The 27,999-nt window shown below is 47.9% G+C and overlaps 1 protein-coding gene and 2 pseudogenes across 10 annotated transcripts in view; 1 reads left to right on the forward strand and 2 right to left on the reverse strand.

Annotated features, from left to right (window-relative positions):
* LOC144114939 (uncharacterized) overlaps window positions 1-27,999 on the forward strand; it is a 145,920-nt gene that overhangs the window by 109,850 nt on the left and 8,071 nt on the right. For all 10 annotated transcript variants that reach the window (XM_077648972.1, XM_077648976.1, XM_077648970.1 and 7 more), the window contains 3 exons: window positions 2,900-3,191; window positions 15,545-15,700; window positions 21,601-22,386. In XM_077648972.1, coding sequence (XP_077505098.1) covers window positions 2,900-3,191; window positions 15,545-15,700; window positions 21,601-22,386 — 1,234 coding nt within the window. The remainder of the gene's footprint in view (window positions 1-2,899; window positions 3,192-15,544; window positions 15,701-21,600; window positions 22,387-27,999) is intronic.
* On the reverse strand, window positions 9,825-11,370 carry LOC144114941 (uncharacterized; annotated as a pseudogene).
* LOC144114940 (uncharacterized) lies at window positions 25,289-27,820 on the reverse strand (annotated as a pseudogene).

The raw sequence follows: 27,999 nt of genomic DNA on the forward strand, positions 1-27,999 counted from the left end.
TTTCTGGCAGAGAGTCAGAGTTCTGTACTTCGGCATTTTCTTAACACCAACACCGCGCACGTGGTCAAGAACTAGCAGAGCACAGTACTCGCCTGGTCGCGGCACCGAACAATAAAGAACAACGAGCAGTGCCTGCCACAAGCGAGACAAACAACAAAAACGGAAACGGAACCAGAAAATTTTCGACCTAGTGGCACCTGCTTGTTGCTTTGTCAACTAAAGCTAGCCCCCAAAACCGGTGCAGATCACTGAGGCACAACAAAGCACCGGAAACAGGAAGTTGATTTAAAGTGCCGCCTGGCTTCCACTCCGGCAACTATACTGGCCTCAGAGACTCGCACTATGGAAAAATCACGGAGGCCATGGCTTAAATTGACGTATTATCCGGATGAGGGCGCGCTGGCTGTTCAAATTATCCGGCAAAATTTGCATACAAACTGTTGGGACCGCCGAAAACCTTCGAATTACGCGGGATTTCGAATAAACAGAGTTCGAATTAACGAGGTTTTACTGTACAAGCATGTGCTGATGTCACGGGCCTCTGAGACAGTCTCGGAATTGAAACTGAAATCCGATCATTTTACATTGTTGTCTAACTGGCTTGTAGCTTTCTGCCCTTGAGGAGCGCGCGGCAAGACAGATACTATAATTGCTGACCCGCAAAGTACATTTGCTTTCTTTTTTCACGCCGTCCCGTTGTGTTAGAAAAATAGAAAACGAGCTGAAGCCAAAGAATTCGTGTTATGGAAGCAAACTAGATGGCGCAGCTTTTCCAGGAGCGTGGCTTGGTTTTTTGGTGGCAGGTTGAACATATTGGTCATACAGGAGGTACTCGCGTGACGTCATCCGCAAAGGGTGCTAGCTGTTGACACGACATTCGGCATGTTGATGGCTGCGTGCGCGGTCACCACATCCAGCCCCAGCATATAACTCACTGGTGATTTGTGAAATGTGCATGTATTTCGTGCCTTATCGCAGATAATTTGTCCAACCCGTAAAACTGTGTGAGTGAGTGGATACACCATGAATTGCGTGAAACAGAAAAGTGCGGGCACACTGAAAAGGTTCCACTTCGTGAAAACATCGACCCGTAGGAATACGGAGGCGTTGGCGTGGAGTGTGATGCACAAGACTGCTGCCATACTCTGAACTCACCGATATCGATGGCCGCCTTCTGCACGGCGTAGTTTGCCAACGGGCCAAGAAATTAAAGCTTACAAATCTTTGAGTGTGCACAATTGCTTGAAAATCAGGCGAGCCCAAGTGCCAAAGTGCCATGCTGAAGGTGCAGATGGCTGAAATGCCGCTTTTGGTGCGGTGAGTAATTGGACATGTCTGTTTGCCTAGCTAGCTTAACTTGTCATCACGATCTGCTGAAAGTGACTTGTTATTACTGAATCTAGCGGAATCCCTGCACACCGTGTTGCTGCGAAATGGCCTAGATTCAAAGTCTTGTGCATTGGAAGTCGTGATACTTTGCTGCAATGTGCAATATTGGAAACGACCCAGGTCTAATTTGGAGACACCATTGCACTAGTTGTAGTCAAAGTATGCTTCGGCATCTGACTTGTGGCTGCTGTTATGAAATTGCGAAGCCCGAAGATCATACGAACACAATCGCTGATACTCGAGTTTTGCAAGAGTTACTGCTCTAAAAAAAAAATTACTCGGTCTACGCATGCACCCGTTCCCCTTTCCACATTGTCCCTCCAGTGCTGTTTGTTTTTGTAGTTTCCTGTGGGATGGAATCGCAGTGCGCATGCAACTCAAAGCAATAAACGCTTAATGGTGTGATCACAAGGACAGCAGCCTGAAGCCACTGGAGATCAAGCGAAAAAATGGTGCTCCATCCTGTCTTCCATACTCATGTGCGGCCAGACTTACTATAGCGGTAAAACAGATGCTGGCACGAGGCGTGTACTACCCACCACTTGTCCAAAACTACCTTAGGCCGCATGGTTTTCAGAAAAAAAGACTACTTACGCGTGACTGTACTAAAGTAATCGAGATTCCGGTAATGTGACGCTCTAACCCAGATGCACCACTCAAAGAAAAGGTGCAGGCTGGCATTGGGCGAAGTCGACCTGTTGCAGGCAGCGAGCAAGCAGGGTGTTTCGCGGGACAAGCACAGGCGCATGTTTCGGTGGTCCGCAAGCCCCTACTATGGACTAATTCTGTGCTGGTAGTATTGAGGCTGGGGCATATCAAGAATTGGCACCACTCTGTGGCGCCGCCTCATGGCTCCAAGGGGTCATTGCTTCACCGGTTTGCGGTGAAATCGGGATTGGGGTTTCTCGTGTAGCACCCCAGATCTTGACTGCTGCAGGCGGCCACTTCGAACTATCTGGTGAAATTTGCATTAGAAATTATAGGTCTGCAGAAATTCTTTGAGTTATCAAAAATTTCAAATTAAGAGTATGAATTGTCAAGGTTTTACAGTATTGTATTTATCGCTTTGATTGTTAACACTTTTCTCAGCTTCTGTGCTTCTAAATTTTATCATTCTTCTTTCAAACATTGAATTCTGGATGAATGCAATAAGGGTATGGTGGAGCCCATTAGATTATAAGTGGCTGAAGTTAACTCCAAAACTTTTTTTCGCTCCTTCAAAGTGGCTACTTTAGAGTCCTGTAACACTGTGAAAAGGGTGTTGATCGTTTTACCCTCATTGCACTCCTAGTGCCATGCATTTCAGCAAATTTCCTGCAGCAGGCTCTCTAAAAAATTTGTCGCACAAATTTTGAACATTTTTGTTAAACAGGGATTTGTATGGTCTAAAATAAAATGGTAAATTTGAAATGGTACACACAGTACATATGTCCTTGGAAGTTTTCATAATTGTGACTTCAGTAATAGGAATTTCTGGTCTAAAGAGAATCATTTGCATTGGTATTTGCAGGTCAGTCTCTGCACTGAAGGCAGCACCATCATCCCTCTCTCACCATGTGGCGTCAGTGGTAGGCACAGGCCACCAGCACCCTTCAGCCAGCAACCAGCATCACCATCACCACCACCACCAGCAGCAGCAGCAGCAGCCAGTGCAGCAACAGCAGCAGTTGGCCATGGCAGCCCATCATCATTCACAGGCAGCGCAAGCCCACGGTAGCTTGCAGGCCCATCAGCAGCAGCAAGCTATGATGCGACAACCGCACCAGGCACACTCAATGCTGGAGCAACAGAACTTGTCCAAGGTGAACAATTTGAATAATCATGGGGGAGGGGTTCTGCACCATGGTTGGGGGCAATGAAATTTTGCGCTTTCACTTCAAAGGCTTCTTTCTGCTGCTGGGAATTTGCATAGTTCATTGCATGGAGATGAAATCTACTGGGTTATGCTGGACGCTACAAACCCATGTTGCGCAAGAACACAGTCTCTGTGGTAAATATTTCAAGCTGACTGCTGTGGTCAAGGCTACATGGAAAAGTTGCTTAAGCATGTAAAAGTGAAAAGCACAGCCCTATTTGAAGGGAGCAGGGGAGAGTTTAGCATGCAATTTTTCTGCAAGCATGAGCAGGCGGTTCATTGGTAGTCCTATGCTGCACCCGCCATCTGATGTCATACCTGTGCTGCCATTGTGTTTCTCGGCCTAGTGACAGGGATCTCCCGATAATTTTCACGGCTGTCGTTTGCGCGAAAATGTGCACAATGTAAATTGGGCCTGATTTCAATGATCACTTGCTGAGCTGGTCGTACCTTGACACAGCACCCCTTGGGAACCTGTCCAAATGAATCAGCATGAGCCCAGCAGTGTCTGGATTATAAGTATCCGATGCCATTGACTTGAAAGAGCATTCGGAAGGAGCAAATCAAGGCAAGATGCGGGTCGAAAAACTGCTAGTATTTTCGCTTCAAAAAATCAGATTTGTGATTTCGTTTCAGCAAGCTTGACCCCTCCTCTTTAATATGTAAAAAGGTCACAGCCAGAAGCGAACTAGGAAATTATTTTAAAACATCTCTGTTAAAGGACTCGCGGCTATGAGAAGTGCAGATTGGTTTTTTAAGGGGGGACACCCCTCTTACAACTATTCTTATTATATATGGAGAGATTTACACCTAATTTTCACTGTGCATTTCGGTGTGCTAATTCCGAAACTGCAATCATTTTCCTCCGGCAGCAGATAGTTTGATATGTCAAGGGTAGTGTGTCTTTTGTTTAGAGGAAGCTTGGTTTATAAACATGAGGTCTTGTGGAGATTTCTATTTATGATGTAGAGTCACCAGGGAGTGCAATAAAGCATAAGTGAGCGTTCTAGGACGATTTGGACGAAAGTTACAACTGGTCAAACTTGGGCTAGAAATTACTGGTCAGTTCTGGCTTGTTTCTGGTGCGGAAACACAATTTCCCGTCGACATAATCACGCTTGCATCAAGGATATTGTGCCGGCGAACACTTCTTTCTGAAAACTGGTATCCTTGAATAGTGCCTTCATATCGAGACCTGCCTGAGTGTATCTCAGAACAGCGCTGTGGTCGCAGTCAGCACCTATCTTATGATACGTGCTGTTTGCTTGTCTTGCACCTCGAAGTATTGAGAAAAAAGTTTATTTCACCAAGGTTTGCATTTCTACACGTTGCGGGGTGCGGCTTCGCGACTGCAGTTTTATTGGGAAGCTTGATCTATCGCACCGTTGCTGGCTGTCAACGAAAGCTGTCTAGGTATCGCTTCTTCATCTGCACAGTCACGACTACGCAGTGTGTATGCGGCAGAAATTTCCCTAAGAAGATCAGTGTCCACTCCTCGCTGTCACTCTAAGCACTGACGGCTGCATCATTATCGGGCCATTGCGGAGCATCAGCGCTTTACCGCTAATTGAATATAAGGGGGATGTGCCAGTGTGCTTTGGATTTCTACCTTTCGCTCCCTGTTAATGATTTCAGGCCTAAGACTTGTGCAAATCGAAATAGTTCACGCTTTGCGCCCGTTGAACCTTGCTTGGCCGCAGCAGTGGGACAGCATGGCCAACTCAAAATGGCGCCGGGCTGTAAGCGGTCGACATTGCCAGCATACTGCCAGCCAACCAAAAGTCACCGTATTGTTCACAGGATCAGAGAGACCAATCTTAAGGGGGGACGCGGGTCTTGAAATCGCGAAAAATGGTCAAAAATGGCAATTTTCAAAAATTGCGATTTTGAAGTCTTTAATGTCCCAACTATGCCTCTACAAAATATTTTAGCTGAATTCGAGCTCAAAGTATGAAAAGGCAATTTAGAAACGTCGGTGAGCTGAAATTGAACGCCAAGCGCGAAGGTTTTCCCCATTTTCAAGCTGCCGTAGCTCCGCGCGACGCGAACCGATCGGCGCCATCTTGGTCTCGTTTGAAAGCTGGTTTCCCGCTCTCCAATTTGGCGCCTTTCGGCAAGCTGTAGACCCTCGCACAGCGGAGCTATCAGCTATTGGGTAAAACGGGCGCCTCCTCGAGGCGCAGCCCTCTGATTGGCCGTGACGCATGCTTTGCCCCCTGCGGCCGCGTTGTACGGCTCCTTCCCGTCGTCTGCTTTCGCCTGCATGCCCGTCATTTTTCGCGCTCCTCTTTGTTTCCTAGTATTTTTCGTTCTGCCGTTTTCCTTATTTTTATTGTAGATATTTTGGCTTTTGAATCGCTTCTTTTAGCCTCGAATTTCGTGCTTTTGCGTGTATTTGCCTGCCTGGTGTCTTTGTTCCGTGTGTCACGATGGCCCGAGACGCGCACTTGAAATTAAGCACGCGAAAAGCAGTCGGCAAAAAGAGACGCGCATGGAATAAGTAGAGCGCTGCATCGTCGAGAACTGCAGCTTCGGTGATGCCGCAAGCTGCTGTACCCTCGGTGGATGCGGCTGGACTGAGCTCGCCAACAACAGCTTCGCCGGTGGACGCGGCTGAACAAACCCTGTTGACGCCAGCATCGCCGGTGGACGCGGCTGGACAATGCCGATCGCCGTCAACTTCGGTGTTACCGCAAGTCGGTGGATGTGCCTGGACTAAGCCCGTGGAAAATATCGACTTTTGATACGCTGCAAGCCGCTTCGAATTCCGTGTCGTCGGAAGCGGCCGAGCCGAGCCGCTGACCTAAGCCTAACATCGACTTCAGCGTTTGCGCAGGCTGCTTCGCTTCGTGCAGACCCACGCGGCTGACCGGGCTGAACCGAGCTCGCGTGCTTAACGCTTCTACAAGCACGCAGCGCGCCAAGCCGCTGCCGCCGCTGATAACATCATTTGTTTTTTTATATATATTTTGAGGAGAGCTCCTGGGGGGGGGGGGGGGGGGGGGCGGCTCGGCGAACTTGGCAGAGCGCCAAGACGTTGTGCGCTCTAAGCTGAAGCTTGAACATTCGCATTAGACACTCCTCACTGTCCTGTTTTTAACCTCGCAAGAAGCAGTTTCTCGCTTCAATTAAGGAATGGCAACAACCAGCAGAGCTGTTGCAGCACAGCTTGGTTACAGGCCTGGGAGCTGCCTCATTGGTAGGAGCCTTGAAAAAGATAAACAGAGGCTGTGCAGGTCTGATAAGGGTCACACCAATGCTGAAAAGGTGAAGAAGAGGATGGCCAAGAAGCACAAGCCTGACAGCACCCAGGACTACTGCCCAGGACTTTTGTGAATGTGTGGCAGATTCAAAGAAAATAGCAAGTGAATTTCTGAGCTTTTTTTTTTGTCAAGTGCCAATGCAATACAGAGGTTTTCATAATCTTTACATGAACAGATTTCTGTAAATTTGGTGTTATTGAGTTCAGCAATGACTGGGTGGCATGCTAAAGCATTAAATTTTTCCATATGATCAGTAAACAAAAATGGCAGAGTAAGCAAAACTTTGAATGCAATTTTCTCAGCTTTGCTTTTTCGATCAAATGCCTTTGCCTTACGGAACTTTTCGTAATGTTTGCATCGACTGATTTTATTGAAGTAGGTATCATTTTTTTCAGCAACACCTCAGCTACATCCTAAAGCTTTCCAATTTTCATTAAACCCAATAGACTAGCAATTAGGTCAGATGTAAGCTAATTACTCCCACATTGTTTTTTTTTTTCCTACTTTGTTATTCATTCATGACCTATGTGATGACTTTTTAAAAATTTCTTTAGCTTTAGGATGTGCAATGGGCCCTTAAGAATGACAGCATTACTTTAAAACTAGTTTTTTTTAATTAAGAAACCACCATAATGGCCCGTAAGAAAAGACCTAAGTGGCATAAATTATTTTGCCATATCTTCATTTCTAGATGAGATATATAAAATCTGAATATATATTTGGGATTAGCATTCAAAGATATATCTGCATGCCAATTTTCAGGAAGATATGTTAAGTAATAAAAAAAAGTTTTCAAGACCCTCATCCCCCCTTAATATGGGAATAGCCATAATCACGACCTTTCAAACGAAACGGTGACAGGAGAGCGTGTACCTTATTTAGTCGTGTATAACCTGCACCAAAATTTGAAGGGAAAAAAAAACACATTTTAGTGGAGACACTGCTCTTTAAACTAACTTATACATTTTTTTATCATACATTGATGAAATTAGCATTTCTAATGTATTTGTGTATTGTGATCACAAATATTCAATCACTTTTTACCTATCTTTTGTAGATGTCTATGTGTTCTACAGAAACCAGAGTGTGCAACCATACCATAATAATTTTTGGTTTGCTGAAATAGAAGTTAGACCTGTGAAGTACACCCATTAAAAATAGCTAATTTTTGAAAAAATAGTCTCCCCATTTTAAATCAATTTGGGAAGAGAAACGTTGCACTGTTTTCATTTTATTGCACAGAGTAATTCACAAGCTTTAAAATGCAACAAGAATTGTCCAAATCTGACCACCACATCTGGAGATATTTTGGGCAACAGTACCGTATTTATTCGAATCTAGGCCGATAGTTTTTTCAAAAAAACGAGATGTAGAACTCTTATGTCGGCTTAGATTCGAGGATTTCGTTTCGAGGTTTCGTATTCGTAAAATACGAATAAATGTAGCACGCAGGTGGCGCCCCCACAAAACGCCAACGAAAGACAGCACTGTAGCCGTTGCTATCCGTAGCCGATACTGATCAAAGCACACATGAGCACTGGCTGCCATTTTGGCCTTGTTCTGTTCTCGTGCGGTGGCGTGAGCACATTCGCAGCAGTGAAGTTTTCGTGCGTAGTTTTTATCACCAACACCATGGCACCAAACAGGCGGTGCCATTATAGTGCCGCCTTCAAGCGGAAAGTTATAGTCGCTGCAGAGCAGTCGTCAAATCTTCAAGCCGGGCGGGACTTCAGCGTGGATGAGAAGAATGTTCGCCGTTGGAGGGGGCAGCGTAACGAAATTTTTGCTTGCGCGGCAACGAGAACGGCTTTCACGGGCCCCAAGAAAGGCCGCCATCCAGAAGTGGAGGTAGCTCTGGCCGAGTTTGTGGAGACGCAGAGGTCAGCGGCACTTCCAGTGACCACGGAAGTGCTGCAAGCCAAAGCAAGAGAGCTGGCGAGAGAGCGAGGCGTCCCCCGGGAACTGTTCAAAGCCAGCCGGGGCTGGTTGCAGAAGTTCATGAAGCGCTTTGGCTTCAGCCTCCGACGTCGCACGTCCATTTGTCAAAAGCTGCCGGGCGACTTCGAAGAGAAGCTGATCTCATTTCAGCGATTCGTAATAAGGAAGAGGATGGAGCACGGCTACGCCGTAGGACAAATGGGAAACGCTGACCAGACGCCGGTATGGTTTGACATGCCAGTGGCGTGCACCGTGAACGAAAAAGGTGCCAAGGAAGTGAAAGTGCGCTCGGCCGGATACGAAAAGCAGCGCATGACTGTAATGCTGGCCTGCACGGCAGATGGCCACAAGCTGCCGGCGTATATAATTTTTAAGAGGAAGACTCTACCAGCTCGGGAAGTGTTTCCAAGAAATGTGATCGTCCGCGCCAACGAAAATGGATGGATGGCGAGCGATATGGTTGAGCAGTGGATCAGAATGGTTTGGCAGCGGCGTCCAGGGGCCCTCTTGGCCAAACGTTTCCTCCTCGTCCTGGACTCTTACCGTGGACACCTCACTGACGGCGTAAAAGCTGCGCTTTCCGAAGCCGGTACCGACGTCGCCATCATACCCGGCGGCATGACAGGCCAGCTGCAGCCTCTTGATGTGTGCCTCAATAAGCCTTTCAAGGATCGGCTGCGCAAGTACTACGTGGACTGGCTTAGTGAAGAGCGGCGCGAGCTTACACCAACAGGCCGAATAAAGCGCGCCTCACTGGGAGTTTTAGCCACTTGGATAGCTGCAGCCTGGGATGACATCCCAGAAAGCTTGGTTGCACGCTCATTCCGCAAGTGCTGCATCTCTAATGCACTTGATGGCAGTGAAGATAGTGCACTGTTCGAGGAGGCCAGCGATAAAGAAGTCAGCGATGATGATGACGAATGAGCGGGGGCTGATCCCGGGCTGGCGTTGCATATGTCTCCTCGCCCAACGCCGCCTCTCCTCCTCCTCTTCTCTCAAAGCTCCTTTGGCAGCTTTTTTTTTTCAACGGTCCCTCTCGGGGCCATCAATCACGCTTCGGCAGAGCATGCAGGCACGATGCTTCCCGCTGTGTCTCACTTGAGTTCCTCTCTCTACACCAAGTCGCCTATGCGCAGACACATGGTGCAGTCGTTTCGCGCCACGCACTTTCACGTGCGCGGCGACGTAAGAACAGTCGTGTCGCGTCATAAAAATAATTGTGATAATGAGGTATAAACAGTGTTGTTTTTTCGGCCGGCCTACAATCGAGGTAAGTTTTTTTTTTTCTGTGTCCTTCAACTTTCGGGTCTCGGCTTAGAATCATGGCCGGCCTAGATTCGAGTAAATACGGTATGTGCAGTGGTTAAAAAATCAGTTTTGAGAAAACAAGGAAAGAAGTTTGAAAACAAGTCCAGAGTTTATTTTCTGTAAATTTAGACTTGTACTCCAATGGATCTTATGCTAGAAGCCTCTAGGCACATAATCGCCCTCAATCCCTTTCCCTCGTTTTCTCTTCATTGCCTGCCGGAAGTTTTCAGCATCTGCATGCTTCCTGTCAGATGCTACCAGCCAATGCTGGTCCTTCTCGGCGCATCTTTGGAGCATCACACTGCTTTTGTTGACATGCAGTTCCCCGAGGATGGCTTCACTGGCACGCTCTTTGCCAGCGTTAAACCTTGCGACAGCTTCTGCCACCGCGCTCTCAACAGTATAAAGAGAGGCGTGCCTGTGTTTTGGTACGAGTGACCATATCACCGAGTGTGGGCACTCGTTTGAATTCTGCGTTTTGCCTCTCTGGCATCGTTAAAGCAATTTCTCGTCATAGATGCGCATGTATATAGGCAGCAGTGCCTCTGCAACATAGTCTGGCAGGCTGTATCGGTGCTTAGGTAGAGGTTCCTTCTTTGCCACGGCCTTGTTGTAAGTGCACCAGCTTTCTTCACCTTTTGGGCATAGCAAATGATTTGGCCTTGCGTCCGTGGAGGTTATGTGATGATACGTTGCGAGGACAGCATTTTTCATTGCATCAATGTGGCCCTGGTTTGCTTTTAATGCCTGTCCATAGTAGGTGGACAGTTTTGTGATAAGCTCCCCTGTGAGCTTCCCTTTCCACCAAGGCTCCTCTTGCCGTCTCCCTTGCTTTTTTGCAGCAGAATTCTCAGAGCAGCACCCATGCATTTATGGATATTATTAATGCAATCTTCTTTCTCGATTTCCACAAAGCCATAAATTTTTTCTTCAAGCAGGGCGTTGAATGCACGCCTATCACCGTCGCACAACATGGTTGTGTACCATAGTCCATGCTTGGTCAGTGATCGGCCAAACAGTAATTTTGCAGCCTCCACTTTCATTTGGCCGGGCTTGCTCGAGCTGTTTTTTTTTTTTTACTCAGGTGGCCAGCTCGCCATTCTTCATAGTGAGGGTCACTTCTTTCGGGCCCAATTCGCATCCTAAACAAAAGTTGGAGAGCACCACAAAATCGAGCACATACCCGGTAAACAGTTCAATGGCTGTTCCCACACAGATGTGCGAGGAATGGCCCCTCGTTAGCCATGTTCCATCATAAGAGACTGCAATATTGCCGGGGTTTTCGAAGTTTAGCTGACCTTGCAAGGATTTCTCGGCATCCGCACATTCGCCCATCACATGCGCGGCAGCATTCAGGGAGGCAGGGTTCAGCTTCCTCTTCACGTATTTTTGGTACATTTTTTGGTGCAAACCACGCCGCGAAATGTTGAGAGCCGAAGATATGTCGTTAAGGATGGCTTGACTGTTTCCTGTGCTCATAACGGCACGAGTCGCGAGCACGTTCACTTCAAACGAGTTGCACGTCGCGTTCCCAGCTGTTCTCGGCGAGCTCCACTCGGCCTTGAGTTCTCCGCAAGAATCTGTTTGCAACGAGCTTTACAGCAATTCCGTACTCACGACCCATCCTTGACAGCGTCACAGGACTACAGCACGCTCTGCACTGCACGCATTTGAGCAGCTCGTTCACGGCTGCAAGGCTTACAACGGTGAACGCCGTCCCACTTTCCGGCGCCGCTTCGAAGTCTCCCAAAAGAGATTGCTCACAGCGGGTAGCGGACATCAAAGAAAGCTGTCGCTCTTCTTCTTGTGCATGAAGATCAATGTCCATTTTTCCGGTCTCCGAAAGAAATGGTGTGTCGACGCGCACTGTTTTCGGCACCGGAACGGGCGCCGGTGCGGCTACCACTTCCTCCGTAGGTGCATTGCACTGGCTCGTGGGGATCGTCACTGCTGCTGCCGGGTCTGATGGCTCCTCACGTGTCCACGGCCGCGGTTTGCACTTTTTGCCGAAGGCATGAGCTATCCGAAATTTCCGTTTTCCTCCAGTCATCGCGATGGAGAGACGACAGCAGGGCAGTGCTCCGCTCAAAATGGCAGACGCTTTCCGGCGTCCAATCGGGAGGCCGGATTTGCCACACGTGATGCAAAAGCACCAATGGCGCTCGCTTATTTTGTATTTTTTTTGCACCGGGTAGCATCATTGTTGCCAGACGGAGAAGTGTTTCCCGCCAAAAAAATGGAAAGCAAGAGCGCAGCTTTCAAACGATACCAAAATGGCCGCGCTCCGTTGCGTTTTTCTCCAGTTGTACTTTTCAGCATTTTTTACGTTTTGCGCAACAAATTTCAAGTACTTGCAGTAGTCAGATTTAGATGAAATTTTGCACACAGCCTATTCAAGGTCAGTAGGATGTTGTTATCTGTCTGATTATAAAACATCTCCAATATTTTTCAAAAAAAAAAATTAGAATGTTGTCACATGGTGCCCAAAATGTACACTTCGGTGTTCCTGAATTTTTTTTTACAATTATGGGATAACATGAATAAATTTGAAGTAGATTTCAACATACTACATTACCAAAGCAACACAATTGGCTATTGCAAGCTGCTCTAAGTATACATTTCATTATCAAAAAAGTGGGCACTGAAGGCCTTATATTGTGCTTTTGTGAATCTGAACTATATGCGATCGTAATATGAAGCAAGCATTTGTTCTTGTGAGGTGGTGAGATGATCAAACTGCGATCACACACATGTACGCAACACAAATAAACAGCGAGAACTATTGCAAAAGGCACCATTGCAGGCAACACAGACAATATGCACCTTGGTCTAGCCTGCATCGTGCAAAACATCACATGAAGAACCGAGGTCCTTCTAGTCCATATAAAAATGGCCGTGCCTGGTTCCCGCTACAATGCCACCTCACCGTTATCTGCTAGTTGCCCGAGCGCTGCCAGCACAAAGTCGTCCTGGCGAGTCTGTTTGCCCGCTGGCAAACGTAAACTGCCCAGCCAGAGAAAACGAACGCATTCTGAGCAGCCACCGGAAGTGCGCGGAGCAGCCCGAGAAAATCGAGCACCTCGCTCCATGCTTTGGCAGCCCACGGGCAGACAGAGGCATATAAACGAAGAGGCCTATTGCTGGGCCACTTGGAAAAGCAGTCATGTGAGGACATGAGAGGTCTTGTATGTGCTGGAAATTGCATTTGTTCTATGTTTTGGTTTCATTTTGTATAGCAGAGCGTGCAGTTCCCTCTTTTCTCGAATTTTTATTTTTTATGAGTTTTGTGGAAGCTGAGTTGTCTGTAGTCAAAATTTGAATTTACGTGTCATCGCGCCTTTCTCTCTCTCGTCACTCTTTGCACTCTGAAATGTCTGCGCTCCTGCGCCGGCCCCACCCACTCGGTACCTCCGTCGTCTTCCAACGCGCGTGGGAGGAGGGGGAGGGGCGGAGCTTCCGGCCGCGGCCATGGGAGGTGCGTGACGCCAGAAAGGGAAGTCGTGGCGAGCCAATGAAAGCCCTTCACTGCTGACGTAACGAGTGCGGATTTCGGGCGAACACCCAGCACTGCTCGGCACCGTAGGTCGCCGTGAGGCACGGAAGCGCGAATTAAAAAAAGAAATATTTAAATGATCGGCTCACCTTTGAAGTACTGCTCTCGGCATGAACACTAGGGAGCCTGTGCTGTACATAATGCAGTGCTATTATAAGCAAACTCAAACACCCTTTTCAGGGACCCTTGAACATCTGGTTACAGTGATCTGGTTGAATTCGGCATTTTTGGCAAGCTCTGGGACATCTGGGTGTGCTTTTCGGTGAGCTAGGTAAAGTATGAAAATGTTGACATGTGTGATATCCACGCAGTAAAAGAAAATCAGGTAGGCTGTCTATATTATGTGCAATGCGTCCTTCGTTATTAAGGTGAAAGCCTTATACGTCTCATTATAGCAGAACCCGTAGTTGTCGGCATTGTGGTAAAAAATTTGGCACACACACTTAAGACTGCTTACGTGTCGGAATGCGAAAGCATTACTGTCCCTGTGTGCATTGACTCCCACAAGTGTGCATTCGACAGCACCCTGAATGCTGTACGATGAACAGTTACATCACAATTTTGATATGAAAAATTTGTTTTGGTGTGTTATAAACATACAGGTATGAAAAGCACGCTTGCTAACTAGGGATGACACTGACGAACGTATATAAAAGGATGTGCTTGCTAACATGTTGAGGTGGTAGAGCTGATCGGGTCGTTCGATTGGTCAGTGTGTGAAGGAAATGCCTCAACGCTGTTTTATCGTCAGGTGCGCATGCAGCGACGAGTTAAACCACTAATCGGTACAAATTGCCAAAATTCTGCCTTGAGCCGTGGTCTGCTAGCAAAAAAAAAAAAAAAAACTGGAGCAAGGAAAAAGAAAAAAAGGCTGAACAAAACACCGAGGAGCCCCCGTCTCCTCCCCTCCAAGAAGTATCTCGGGCAGCAAAAAGCAAGAAAAGAATACTTTGCAAGGCGGGGCCATGACGAACACATGTGACTTATTCCATGCCTTCCGTTAGTCCCGGAGCAGGAGGGCGAATTTCACTTGCGAATGCCAGTCGATGAGGTGGGATAGAGAAAAATATCTGAGGGAACAGAAGAGGAACATGGCTAAGTAGCTTAATTGTGATGGCTGTAACTCCAACGTAATGTTTGCGATGTTGATTTCCATCGATGATGCCTTGCAAAGAGGTAGAAAACCTTTTCGACCAGAGGGTGGTCGGTTGCTGTTTAAGGGAAGAGGTAGAGTCTAGGTAGGCGTGCAATTGAAGGAGCATATGTTATTGGTTCAAATCCTTCGAAAACTAGCCTCCAACTTGACTCTAACTTATTGCGCGCATGTTGCTTTTGAGCAGTGCACGTGCCATAGTGGCATACTGCAGGAAACTGCATCACATGGTGCGCGGCGGAAAGTCTTATATTTGAAGTCAATGGGTTGGGAAGCGTGCGTGTGTATAGGCTGCAATTTACGGTATATATTGCCTGTTATGACCTTTGTATAATTTTTAAAACTTGTTCACAAAATCACTGCGTAATTTGTGCACCCCCTTTTCGAACCCTCATCTTAAAGAAAAAAGTGCACAAATTATGCGAGCAAATACGGTAAAACAGCTCTTGCTGTAAATCAAAAACCGTAGCGGTGGCCTAGTGGCATGAGCATCCGCCTTGCATGCGGGAGGTGTGGGGTTTGATCCCCATTGCCGCCGAGTACCCACCAGTGATGCAATGGGTACATGCTTCCCTTGGCCTGGTGCTCTGCTTATTCGGGGTGAAATGCTTGGGAAATGGGTCTTTGACCCCACTTTGAGCAAACGAAAAAAACCTGCCATGGCGGTCTTCGGCCACAGATGCCCTTGTGCCATCAAAATTCAATATCATCAAAACAAAAAAAATAAACCACTGCGAGTGGCCAAAGTTTTTTTGAGCCTTTCATTTTTGAGGAGTGCGTGCCGAAATGAATGCCTTGATCACTGACTGACGAACCATTGAGTTAGAACCTGAAACCCAGAAGTTGGTTTTATGGAAACTAATGTATGACACAGCTTGTGCAGGAAGCTTTGACTTGAATTTTGTGCAGCATGCTCGAAAAGTTGGACTAGAACAGCAGATATTCTATGGCGTGGTAGCAAACGAGCTAGCAAGGTCCCGATGTTATGACGGTTGTGTTCATAACATCATTGAGCTCACGTTAGATGAATATTCAGATTCCTTACTCTTAGTTTTATAAAAAGAAAATGGCACTTGTCGTTTCAGGTGAGAGCACTTCATGCTTTGAGCCCTCCACCATCAGCAGCAGCTTCCTCTTTGGCTGGCTTGGATGTGCGAGCCATGGCCAATCTTCAGGTTGCGGGCATGCCCCAGGCAGTGGCCAGCCCTCCTGCTGCTCTGCTTTTCACTAGTACTCAGCAGGTAAAAGTTTCCTGTCTTACGGGCACTCTTTTTGATTGCTCTGGTGTGATGAGCATGTAGAGCCAATCCCCTGATTCTCTGTGATTGGACATGATAGCCTGACCAAAGCCAGTGGTATAATGCAGTTGTTCTTTTCGTTCAGTTCTGCCCTGTAACTGAGGCACTTGTGTGTAATGGCCACTCCTTTTTTTTGTTTGACAAAGCTTGTAAACAAAAGCCTTATATGGCCCATTAGCAGTGAAACCCAGCGTCATTGTCAATGTCCAGGAAAGTTGTCCACAAAATCCCTTGTGACATCGTCAGCAAAGAAAAAAATTTCTTCCGAAGGTGCGGGGAATTGAAGCAAGGACCTTCAGGTTGCAAGGCGAGCATGCAGCCCATAGGCCGCAAAACTGCATTGCTTTTTGGCAAATAAAGGTGAACCTAGTGTATATGTCGCTTCACGACTGTATGCATTAAGGGGGTCGTAAAACCATTTTCCTTAATTTCCAACCAAAATTAATAAAAAGTTTGTATGGTTATGCAATTCTTTGCACAGATTCTAAAAATACTGTTATTTTTTGTGTGGACCAATTAGTTTTTCAGATAATTAGAACAATGCGTGTAAAGGTATGCGCAAAAAACTTGATATTCTGTTTTTGAGTACTCTGTTGTGCAAAAACTAATTAAAAAACTCTAAAATGACCAATGTGGCATGATCTTAGGTTGAATATTAAAGAAGTGTTTTCGATACACTGCTTCAATATTCTTTAGTTAGAAAATAACGAAACTGACAAGAGTTCCCTTTTAATAGAGGAAAGCTTTGGCCACTTGATTCTTTCAGTTGCCATGAATCATTCAGACACGTTTTTACTAACTTCTCATTCAGGTCTTTTCATATTTTTCTTTACAGAAGAGTGGTCAAAAGATAATAAAACAAGCTAAAGCAGAAAATAGAAAATTTTCAAAATTAGTTTTTCAACCCACTTCTACCCTGAAGGGGGTGAGTCTGCTTCTGGGGCGGGAAAAAAAAACGAAAAAAAAATCAGATTCTTCAGGAATTGAATTTTGAAATCTGCAGCTGCTTTTGTACTAGTTTGTTGTGAATTTCGACTGTCCTGTAGCTAGGGGATCTGAGGATGCAAAGCTGGGAAAAGATTTTTCAATTAAGGGGAGATGCTACTCAGAAAAACATTTTCTTAATTATGGCGACAGGTCAATGAAACTTTCAATGCGCATATGGAGGGGGCCTTCACACAATAGTTTATTTGGTTGACTTTTTGCATGTCATGCAACTGTAAAAACAATGCATATTTGTGCACACTCTGGCCATAACAGTGAGCACAAGAGAACACTAAATAGCTCAAATTGCTTCCAATGGATAGTAAAATTAAAGAACCATGAAAGAATAGTGTACCGCTTGTTATTTATTGCGGAAAAAAATTCCAATGCAGACCTTGAGTTTTACCATTCCAGATAAAGAATAATTTGCAATTATTTCACTGAATACCTTTGTGGAAAGGTCTGAAAGTTGTTTCTTTGAATTCAGAACGTGTTAAAGCATAAGCATGCCAAATCTCATTGTGATCGGACTACACAAAGTGCACAATTTTTAGTGCACAAACTCTAAATATTCCACAAAATGAAAAACGGAGAAAAACGCATTTGAAAGTTCAAAACATGCTTACTATTACAGTAGACTGTCAGTATTGATGAAATTTACACAGAATGCTGGCTTATGATGCACCGGTTTCGGAGCGCCAAGAATAGCACAAAATCAGACGAGCTGCTCGTGTCAGACACCGATTGCGTGCGCTGCGACCACAGACTTACCGTAAAAACCGGACTATAGGTCGGACCGGAATATAGGTCGACGTCCTAACTAACCAATTCTAAAAATGAAAAAGATCTTTTTCGATGGGAGTACCGAAAGACATCCTTACTTTGAAACAAATGCGACTCGAGAGGTTGCACAATGGTCACAGTATTTAGTTTCATTTAAATGCTGCTTGTATGTACACCCGGCAAATTTTTTAACAATATCGCGCACCAATCGGCCCGCGTGTTTGTTTCTGGCACAGGCAAGTACGGCGCCGTAGAGCAAAGCCCTCCTCTTCATGAAACCCCGCAACCAGGATGGCGAGCCTTTGAATTGCGCCCTCGTGAGTCTAGAGGCACGCGCGATCTCTGCCGCTTTCACGCGGATGCATTCGGCAGTCACAGGCAGTGATCTTGCTCGCAGCGCAACGTTTCCTTCCTATTCTCGATACACTGCGGTCTGCCCACGAAATGATGTTTTCTTCTGGTTGCTGCAAGTTGTAATACGCAGCTTCTGCCTCCGCCAGTACTGAATGCTCTTTTCGGATGCTCCAAATTCGCGCTGTGCCGCCAGGTTCCCGTGAGCTTCCGCTTTGCATCTACTGAAACGCAAAATGGCGGCACTGCTGCTGATGGCGATGGTGATGGAAGCTGTTGACTTCAGCCACCCATTGTTGCAAGACTTCCGTATTTTTTCCGCCAATGACCGGTATACAAGACGGGGGTCGACTTTTCACCATGGTTTTTTGAAAAAAAGTTCGACCTGTATTCTGGTTTTTACGGTAATGTTCGCGCCAAAGGCGTCCCGTGCGCTGCTGCAAACGGACGCCTTGTTTCTGCCGTTGCATGGCGGAGATATGCTGCTTGTAGCATATATGACGAAACAACGGTTGTGGGAGCTGCATCTTTTTGGCAGTAAAGTCCCAAAAATGATGCCAGTCCTTTTTGTTTGCCAGCCGACTCTCGGACAGAGAGATCGCATCGTCCGCAGGTTGGGCATGCCACACCGCTGATGAGGTTCTCTGTATCAAGCTGATTTTGCAGATAACCGCACTTGCACGCTCGTCTGCACGCTTGTTGTTGCCATCAAACATCTTTTTCTTCGGCTCGGACGCACTGACTAAGTCATCCACGCTCAGGGTGAAGTCCAGAGTCTGGAGCATCGCCATTGCCGTGGTTAGGCCTAGCAGCAGATGAACGTCCTGTCGCCAGAGCGCTCCGCTTGCGCATGGTGCGTCTTCCTTTGTATTGGTACCTCGTCGTGAACTTCCGTGCACGGACATCTCATTCCTTGCTGACGTTCATGGCAGAGAAAGCAGAAAGAACACCCGGGAAAAGCATCGATGCTCGTCCCTGTGACAACAGAACAAATGCGCGCGACTGGCTCCGTGTTGGGATGCTCTCAGCCAATGGCAAGGCTCCGATCATACCACATGATTTAAGGGGAGATGCTACTCGAAGACACTTTTTTTTTTTTTAACAAGTGCTATAGAGCAATGGAATTTTGTGTGCTTATAGAGATTTTCCTGCCCTTTCCAAAACACTAATTAGTTTTTCTGTAGCTTCACTAGAGTTTGTTCAGTGTTCTCCTAAAGTGGAAAATAAAGGAACTTTTGTGCACACTTTTTTACATATTAATTTTTCACAGGGAACATGGAAAAACAGCTTATTCTACTCCATGATAAGTGTAGAACACCGAAAACTAGCCACAATTTTCTTTTGGGAGCAGCCAGTATTTTAAAAAAAAATTGCAATGATTCTATTATTCTCTATGCTTCTAATAAGTTAGCTCCAATTAGCATAATGATATAAGTACATTGTTATTATAAATAGATACTGGTGTGCTGTACATCTTAAAGAACAAGTGTGCCAATTTTCGTTAAAATAAGTCCGATAGAAGTGTGGAAAAATGTGTGCACAAACTTTGAAAATTGCCAAAAAATGCGAAAGAAGAAAACAGCAATTGAGTTTTAAAGATGTGTATTCACTGAAAATCAATTGGCTATGCATGAAACTTTCCAGAGATGAGAAATGGGCTGTCCTGCAGATGTCCAACGTCTCTAGAACTGGCCAGCACTGTACGTAAGACCCTCCCGGTCCTTGCGACTCGAGTCTTCAACACAAGCCCTTTTTGCCATACTGCGGCGTTGGGCTCGTGCCTCGGCAGTCTGGCAGGCAGACATCTTTTTGATCCGCCTCTCATTTTGAGAGCTTGTAATCATTAGCAGCTGGTGACCTGGGAGCACACCAAGCTCCTCTGACACACCCGTTCAAAGCTTGCGTGCCCTTCATTGAACCATAGCACTGCAAGTGCTGTGGCCATCTCAACAACCATCCGTGAGGCAAACTTTGGGCAAAGCAGCCAGATTCTACTATTGAGAGATTCTGCCACATCCTGCATCTTGCCTTGGATGCAGCAGGCCAAGAGCTTCTCATCTGTCAGCTGCTTATATATAGAAAGGACTTCCTTCCCTTGGCCTTTAGTAGGACCCCAGTCCCTTGCGTTTGCTGACCGGTTCCCAAACAGCGAGTTGGTACTCTCCACATGTTGGGCATGGTGCGCCGTTCACTAGTGCTGTCAACGCACCAATGTCGCACACCACAGCGTTTGCAGAGCCGTGGTCGCTTGGCCTTTATCTTGTTCGAAGAACGCGATCTTCTTTTCGGAAGCGCTGACAAAAGCTGAATGCTGCGTCGATCTCGTCAGAGGGGCCGTCTTCGTTAGGCCTAGCGGGTTGGGGGTCGGGGACGCTTCCCGCAGAAGTCGTTCTCCGCTTCGCCTTGCGCCTACCTTTGAACTTGTGCTTCGTGCTGTACTTCCGATCGCGGAAATCGCGCTTCTTCGGACCGGTCATCCTGAACGAAAACTAGAGCGGCACAGATGCTACGGCGAGTGACGGGTTTGCGGTCTGCGAGATGCTGTTCTGTCAGCAGGCTTCACCACAAGCCCTGCGACGCGGCGACCAATGGCGGCCTCTCGATCGTACCACGTGACAGTGCAGACGCTTGGAAGGGCTTGAAAAACGCGTTTTTTTTTTAATTTTCTCTCCCAGATACGAAACTGACGGCTGTCTTAGGAGCGAGCTTGGGGCTAGGCTTACCTCCAGATATGATTGCAATGGCGTGCAGTGAAGCATCCCCGAGATATCGAGGCTCAAAGATGGGAAACATTCGCGCATTTCTGCGGACTCTCGAGCTACCGCAACTCATTTGGAAGCATTTTTTACTAACTTCTCGTTCAGATTTCACTGATTTTTCTAGACAAGGAAGCAGGATGTTCAAATATTTCAAAACAATCGAAATCAAAAAGTTTAAAATTTTGGAGAAAAAAACGCGGTATTTCAACCCGTATCTCCCCTTAAAGTGCTAGTTACAACACTCGACTTTGGCGGGAAAATGTTTTTTTAGTTTTGCATATTTTCAGCAAGAATGTGACGCCGCCGAAATGGCTTCAGGGAGAAGAGGGTTGGGCCTACATACCCGCAAGAATTTAAGAGTGGGAAACACCGTGGTGCGGAACACCGCGTGCGTGAATTTAGGTGAAATTTGTACTTTCGTGGCCACCCCAAGTGCTTTAATTGCAATTTTTACTAACTTCCCACTGATATTGATATTTGATTTCGTAATGCGTGAAAGAAGAGGCTAGAAGAAACTAAAACACAAGAAAACATAAGATCGGTATTTTTCGGAAAAAATTTGTTTTTTTCACCCGCATCTCCACTTAACTTTGGTGGAGAAATGATTTTTTTTCCAGAAGCAGTCTTCCCCCTCAGCTCTGCTACAAACATGCCTCCCACCCTACACTATTTTTTCACAGGTTAGATTTTAATTATTGAGATTGAATGAAATGCAAACAACTATTTGGGCTTGAGCAAAATTTTCCATTTGATAAATTTTGATATGTGCAAGTTTGGGTTAGTGAGTTTACTGTACAGTTCTATTCTTATTACTCAGTGTGTGGTATGGCTCCAGCGATGGCATGGGGCAGTTGAGCCAAAGAAAAATGACGAAAAGAACATTTTCATTATGCCAGCTGTGCATCATGTGGCACATGCAGGGCTTGAAGAAAATGAGTCACTTGGTTTTTCTCTTCCATGTTCTAGATGACCCAGTCAGCAGCACTGTACCAGACGCTGCTTCAGGACCCTGTGTCTCGCCCTGTGGCCCACCAGTTCTCCCAGGCTACCCATGGCTACCCAGCACCCCCACCTTTGGGGTCATACCAGGGTTTCAACCAAGGGGGCATGTTTGTGCCACCTCCCCCAACCCACTCGGGGCCAGACATGTTTACTGCCACTGGAGCAGCGCTGCGGCTGCAGCCAACATACCAGGCTGGACCGCCTGTGCCCACAAGCCAGGTTTTGGGCCAGCAGAGCCTACCTCCTCCGGCACAGCAGCTGCTCAGCTCTGGCCGGGCTGCCCCTGGAGGAGCACCGCTGGGCACCTCTTACTACCCTTCCCAGGGGGGGTACTACCCTTCTCAGCAGCAAGGCCAGGCACTGGCATTTGGCTCACAGCCAACCATGCATCGCACCTTCCACCCACCGCCCTTCAAGTCGCTTGAGTTAGCCCCAGATTTTGGCACCACACCCCCACCCAAGGCCCAGGCAGCCAAGGCCTTTCCGCCAGGATCGCCGTTCGCCTTTGGCCAAGGCCGGCAGGCTGCACCTCCCACTGCAGCTGGCACAGGGACTCCCCCTGCAGGAGGTGCCATGAGGCCACCCATGCATGTGCTGCCAATGCCCCCAAACATGATTCGAAGTGCCCCCCCGCCGCCTTCGGCACCCACCAAGTATCCAGGGCCCATTCAGAGGCCGCAACAGGGCTTGACACTGACCTCGACGCAACAGCCTCGGGGCCCTCCAGCTCTACAACTACGAGCTCAGCAGGTGCGTGCAGGTCAGGGGGCCCAAAGTTAGTGGGCCAGCTTGTCACCAGTATACGAGTAAATGCGGTAAAAATGGTATAGTCAGTTAAGGGGAGACATATGTCTTTGCACTATTTGTTAAGTGTATTTACACGATTGTAAGTCGACCCTTTTTTTGAAATTTAAAATTCCGAAGTGGGGGGGGGGTCGACTTACAATCGAAATGAAACCTTGAACTGCCAATAAAAGCAAGAAAAACAATCTATCAGGGACGCTACTGCGATGTTAGAAGTTTTTGTTTGCTCTACGGCTCCAAGCGTAGCATTCAGGTATTCCGCGAGCTTTTTGGCCAGAATTTATTTTTACTGCGCACACCGTCACCCACCGCGATGGTTCAGTGCTACTGAACAGGATACCCGGGTTAGAACCCGACCGCGGCGGCAGCGTTTCGATGGAAGCGAAACGCAAAGGCGCCCTTGTGCTGTGCGATGTCAGTACAGCAGGTTAAAGATCCCCGGGTGGTCGAAATTATTCGGGAGCCCTTCACTATGGCACCTCATTCTTCCTTTCTTCTTTCACTCCCTCCTTTATCTCTTCCCTTACAAATGGGTTTCCGCCGATATTTGAGACAAATACTGCGCCACTTCCTTTCCCCCAAAACCAATTTCATTTCACTCGCGGGAAGGGCCGCTGTCCCGTTGTTCCAATCGCGGAGTCTGCACCAGCGCCCGGGAGCGTCGCTAGCTGATGGAAGAGCCGCTATTTCAGTTGGTTGCGCAATACGTAACAGCGGCGCTTCTGGGGAATGCCGATGTTTGCTGGAAGAGCCGACGCCTTGACACCGATCACTCTTTGTTTGGTGGTGCTTGGAGTTGGTGCTTTTGACTCTACTGCCGGCCGCGTGCTTCGCCATGAGCTCGCCAGGTTCGGAAAGCATTCGGCGCTCATTCACTGCAGCATTCAAGAGGGAGACCATCATTTACGCCGAAGAAACCAACAACTGCGCGGCGGGCCGCAAGTTCGACGTTTCTGAACGGTTGGTGCGGGAGTGGCGGAAGCAGCGAGACAAAATTTTCGATTGCGACTCCAAGCGAAGAGGTTTCCGTGGGCCAAGTCGGGATGCTTTCTGGTGCTGGAGGTCAAGCTTGCAGCGTATGTCGCCGAAATACGTGATCGGTCCCTTCCAGTGACATGCGAAATGATCGCGCAACAAGCCCGTGTCTTTGCTGCGGAAGCTGGAATACTCCGAACAGACTTCAAGGCCAGCAGGGCTTGAGCTTCGAAATTTATGAAGAGGGCTGGCTTCTCTCTTCGTCGGCGTACTAGTGTATGCCAGAAGCTGCCTGCTGCTTACGAGGAGAAAGTTCTCGCCTTCCATAGGCACTACCTCAAGCTCCGCGACTCGCGGCGATACCTGCACGGCCAAATCGGCAATGCGGGCCAGACTCCCGTCTACTTCGACATGACGAGCAGCACAACAGTGAGCGTGAGGGGAACTCGCGAAGTTAAGCTTCTCACGACAGGGAACGAGAAACTTCGGTTCTCTGTTATGCTATCATGCTTGGCAGATGGCACAAAGCTCCAACCGTACATCGTCTTGGAAAAGAAAAACTATGCCAAAGGAAATGTTCCCGAAAGGTGTGATTGTGCGAGTGAACGAAAAAGACTTTATGACGGACGACTTCGTTATTGATTGGTAACGTCGGGTGTGGCTTTTGAGGCCAGGGGCATCCCTCAAAAATCGCAATCCGAACCTCCTCGTGCTGGACTCATTTCGCGGCCACCTTACCGCGAAAGTGAAGGCAGAGCTCCGAAAAGAAGATACTTGTACAGATATGCTGGTGATTCCCGGCGGTCTGACGGGGCAGCTGCAGTCGCTAGACGTTGGCATTAACAAGCCATTCAAGGACTTGCTCCGGCGTGAGTACAACGAGTGGCTGGTGGCAGAAGGGCGGGAACTTACGCCAGCGGGACGCGTGAAGAGAGCCTCCCTGGTGGCTCTGTGCGGGTGGGTGATTTCCGCTTGGGCGTCCGTTCCACGCGATGTCGTCGTGCGGTCATTTAGGAAGTGCGGGCTTTCCATGGAGGACGATGTGCTGTGGGATCGCAGCGGCGACGACGACAGCAGCAGTACCACTGAAGATGAGTCAAGTGAGGATGAATAGCCCATCTATGCAATAAATTTTCGTTTTTGATGCGCTCCACCGGTGTTTTTTTTTTTTTTCGGACATGCGATTGGGGGGGTCGACTTACATTCGCGTCAACTTTTTTTTTTTTTTTCCGGACATGCGATTTGGGGGGGGGGGGGTCGACTTACAGTCGTGTATATACAGTAGTAACTGGACTAGTCCACACTTGTGCCATCGTCCTCACTAGCGCTGCCGTCGTGATGGCTGCTGCGGTCCCACAGCTTGTCGTTCTAACATCGTCGTGCAGCGAAATCCCGCACTTCGCAAACAGCCACATCACGACATCGCGTGGAACAGCTGAAAATTTTGCCTCGCTGCAGCTGCCACACCTGATCACCCATTGTGAACGTCGAACTAGCGGCATGGCGCGCAGTTCGTTTCTTCGGCGTAAAGAATGACAGCCATCTCGAATGTAGCCATGAACGAGAGCCGGTCGCTTACCGGACCTGAAGCACAAATGACAAGGCATATATTGCTCACATGTTGCTTGCTCGTGGAAAGCCTAGCGTGACAGCAAGATGGGTTATTGGTCTGTAAATGTTTTTAATAGTATCTAAGAAGTATAGTCTAAGTCAAGATTCTCTTAATTTCTTTTTAAATTTCTCTGCTCTTCTTCTAAACAACATAGTATGCACCTTCTCTTTATGTTTAGAATGTATCATGCTCCAATTATTGTGTAATAAAAAATGGTGAGCCTAAATGGTGAATCTGAGACTGTCTTGACATAAGGCACACTTCAGCAATTGCAACAAAACAAACAGGATTAAAATCCGTGCTCCCATTGCCGTGCTATGCTTTCCACGAGCGAGGTGATAAGCCTCAAAGTTCCATACTGGCACACAGTCTAGAATGCTCCTGCATTGTAAAATTTGGTGTCCTTGGCAGCAGGTGACTTCTTAGCCCTCTGTCCTTTCAGGAGATTGACTTTGTGTGCCTTCTTCATTCGCTGGGAATCTTTCTCGACAGCCCGCTGAAGAGAGAGGGCACCAGGGCGCAGGCCCAATGTTGTGCACAGGCCTGAATAAGCTTTCAGACTGCCCGAGTTGTACCTTGAAATTGCCTCGTGCACTGCTGTTTCCACGGCAAACAGTGAGGCATGCTGGTCTTTTGATATTAATGACCATATCACTGAATGGAAACTCTCAGCCGCATTTTGAGTTTTGCTTCCTCTTCACCGGGCCAGCAACTGAGGGTCTGAGAGGCGCTGGTACACAGGCAGAAGTGCTTCAGCAACTTTAGCTGAAAGCTTGTACTTGTGAGCTGGTGCTGGCTGCCCTTCTGCCTCAGCTGATCGGTGGTTGCACCAGCTAAGGGGGCCAGGGGGACACAGCTCATGATAGGGCTCACCATCTGTTGATGTGATGTGGTAGTATGTTGCCATTACTGCCCTTTGCATTTCCTCGACTTCCGAGTGGTTCCGCAGAGCAAGGCCGTAGTAGTTGGTCAGTTTTTTGATGAGCTGCTGTGTCAGGCCCCCCTTTCCACCTAGTGGCTCTCCTTTCTTTGCCTTGGCTACCAAAGAGCGAAGTGCAGCCCCCATTCGTTTTTTCATGTGATTTATGCAGTCTTCTTTAGATAGCTGCACAAAACCATTAACTTCTTCATCACATAGAGTGCGAAACACGCGGCTGTCCCCATCACAAACTGTTTGTGTAGCGTAAATCATTTCTGCTCAAGGAGCGCCTGAACAGCTGTAGTGCAGCCTCAACCTCCATTCTTCCAGAATTCACATCAGTGTTTTTCTGGCACTGGTGTTGCTGCTTCCATTCAGCATAGTTGGTGTCACTTTCTGCTGGCTGTCGGCTGCAGCCTAGGCAGAAGTTGGACAGAACTACGCAGTCCAACACAAGCCCTGTATGGAATTCAATTATACAGCCTACGCCAGTATGGGAGCTGTGGCCGCGTGTCAACCATGTGCCATCATACACTACTGTGGTGATGTTCTTTGAAAATGTAGTCTCCATTTCAGTGTACACCTTTTTCACTGCCTCTACAGCATCTGTGAAAATGTTGTGTGCAGCTGCCGCTGCGGCAGGCTTGAAAGTCTTTTTGAGGTGCTCATCATATGTTTTGTGGTGTAACCCACGATGTGAGACATTCATGGTAGCCCAGAAGTCATTAAGAGCAGTTGGTCCTTTTCCAATGCTCTTTATTGCTTGCATAGCTCTGATGTTGACCTCAAAAGCTCTAGAGCCGCTCTTCCTTTGTGAGGACCACACAGACTGTAGGGTACCACAGAAAATGCATGAAAGTACCATCTTTACAGCTAGCCCCAGTTCAGTCTCGCGGTGCACTGCTAGGCCGGGATGCTGACAAGTAGGGCAAAGCGTGGAACCTATCAGCGAGTTCAAAGCAGCAACTTGAACAAGCATAAACTCCTCTTCTGGAGGTGCGGGAATGGCATTTTCCTGTGAGCCAGTCAGCCCGAACTTGCGCTCCGTTGCTGAAACCGCGCGAAGCGGTTTGTGGACTCTCGACGCTTGCAGTTCTGCAGTTTCCGCAGACACAAATCGTGTTTTCAGGTGAGCTTGAATAGTGCAACGTTCACTGGGCGAACAGTCAACACTGCGATGAGCGGCAAGGACGGCCGCCGGCGCATTCGCGGCAGCGAGCGTGCACCCTCGTTGCAGCTCCGTCGAAGCGCCGGAACTCGTCGATGGCATGGGACTGCCTTCACTGGTGGTTGTTGGCTGCGGAGACATCTCGGTGTTGAACGACTCACTGCGGAAGCGCGTCGGCGATGACCGCTGCAAGCCCACTCCATGATCTGTGCTGGACGAACTTGCGACGGGACGCTCGCGTAAGGCGAGACTCACTGGCATGTCTATCGTCACCGGTGAAGTAACACTGCGCCCGCGCTTCGACGGCGAAAGATCATGGTTCGTCTCACTATCGCTGGCTGGTGCTCGACTCGGCGCAAGATCGCGCAGCACATTGGGCGCGTACTCCGCCGATTCTGAACGGACGCTCGGCTCAGCCGAACCACCTGTTGACAATCGCCGCTTCGTCCGGTACTTCTTTTTGAACGTGCACGTGGTCCTCGAACCACAAGAGAAGAAAAGGCCAGAAAGGCTTCCCAGCAGCGGACAAAAGCAGACGCTCCTTGCCTCAGCCGCAATTATGCTGCGGCGTCGGCCAATGAGGAGGCGCCTTACAACGCGCCGCGGCGCAGAGCCAATAGGGGCGCGGCAGCCATTGGCTGCTCCGTGCTGCCACCCTCCGGTTTTTCTTTTTTTTTTTTGTGCTCTTGCTGTCTGGCAGGAGAGGAAGGGAAGGGCTGGGACAAAGAGAGAAAGAGTCGGGCATCCCAACGATACCAAAATGGCGGCGCTCCGTGGCGGGAAAGCCGAGCAGTCGCGCCTTGAACTTCGCGGCTTTTTCGCGATTTCGGGCGGATGTCTGGACGCCGGCACCGACAAATATATTTATTTTTAGTGCTTAGAGTT

This window comes from Amblyomma americanum, chromosome 1 (assembly GCF_052857255.1).
Source record: "Amblyomma americanum isolate KBUSLIRL-KWMA chromosome 1, ASM5285725v1, whole genome shotgun sequence".
Classification (NCBI taxonomy): Eukaryota; Metazoa; Arthropoda; class Arachnida; order Ixodida; family Ixodidae; genus Amblyomma; species Amblyomma americanum.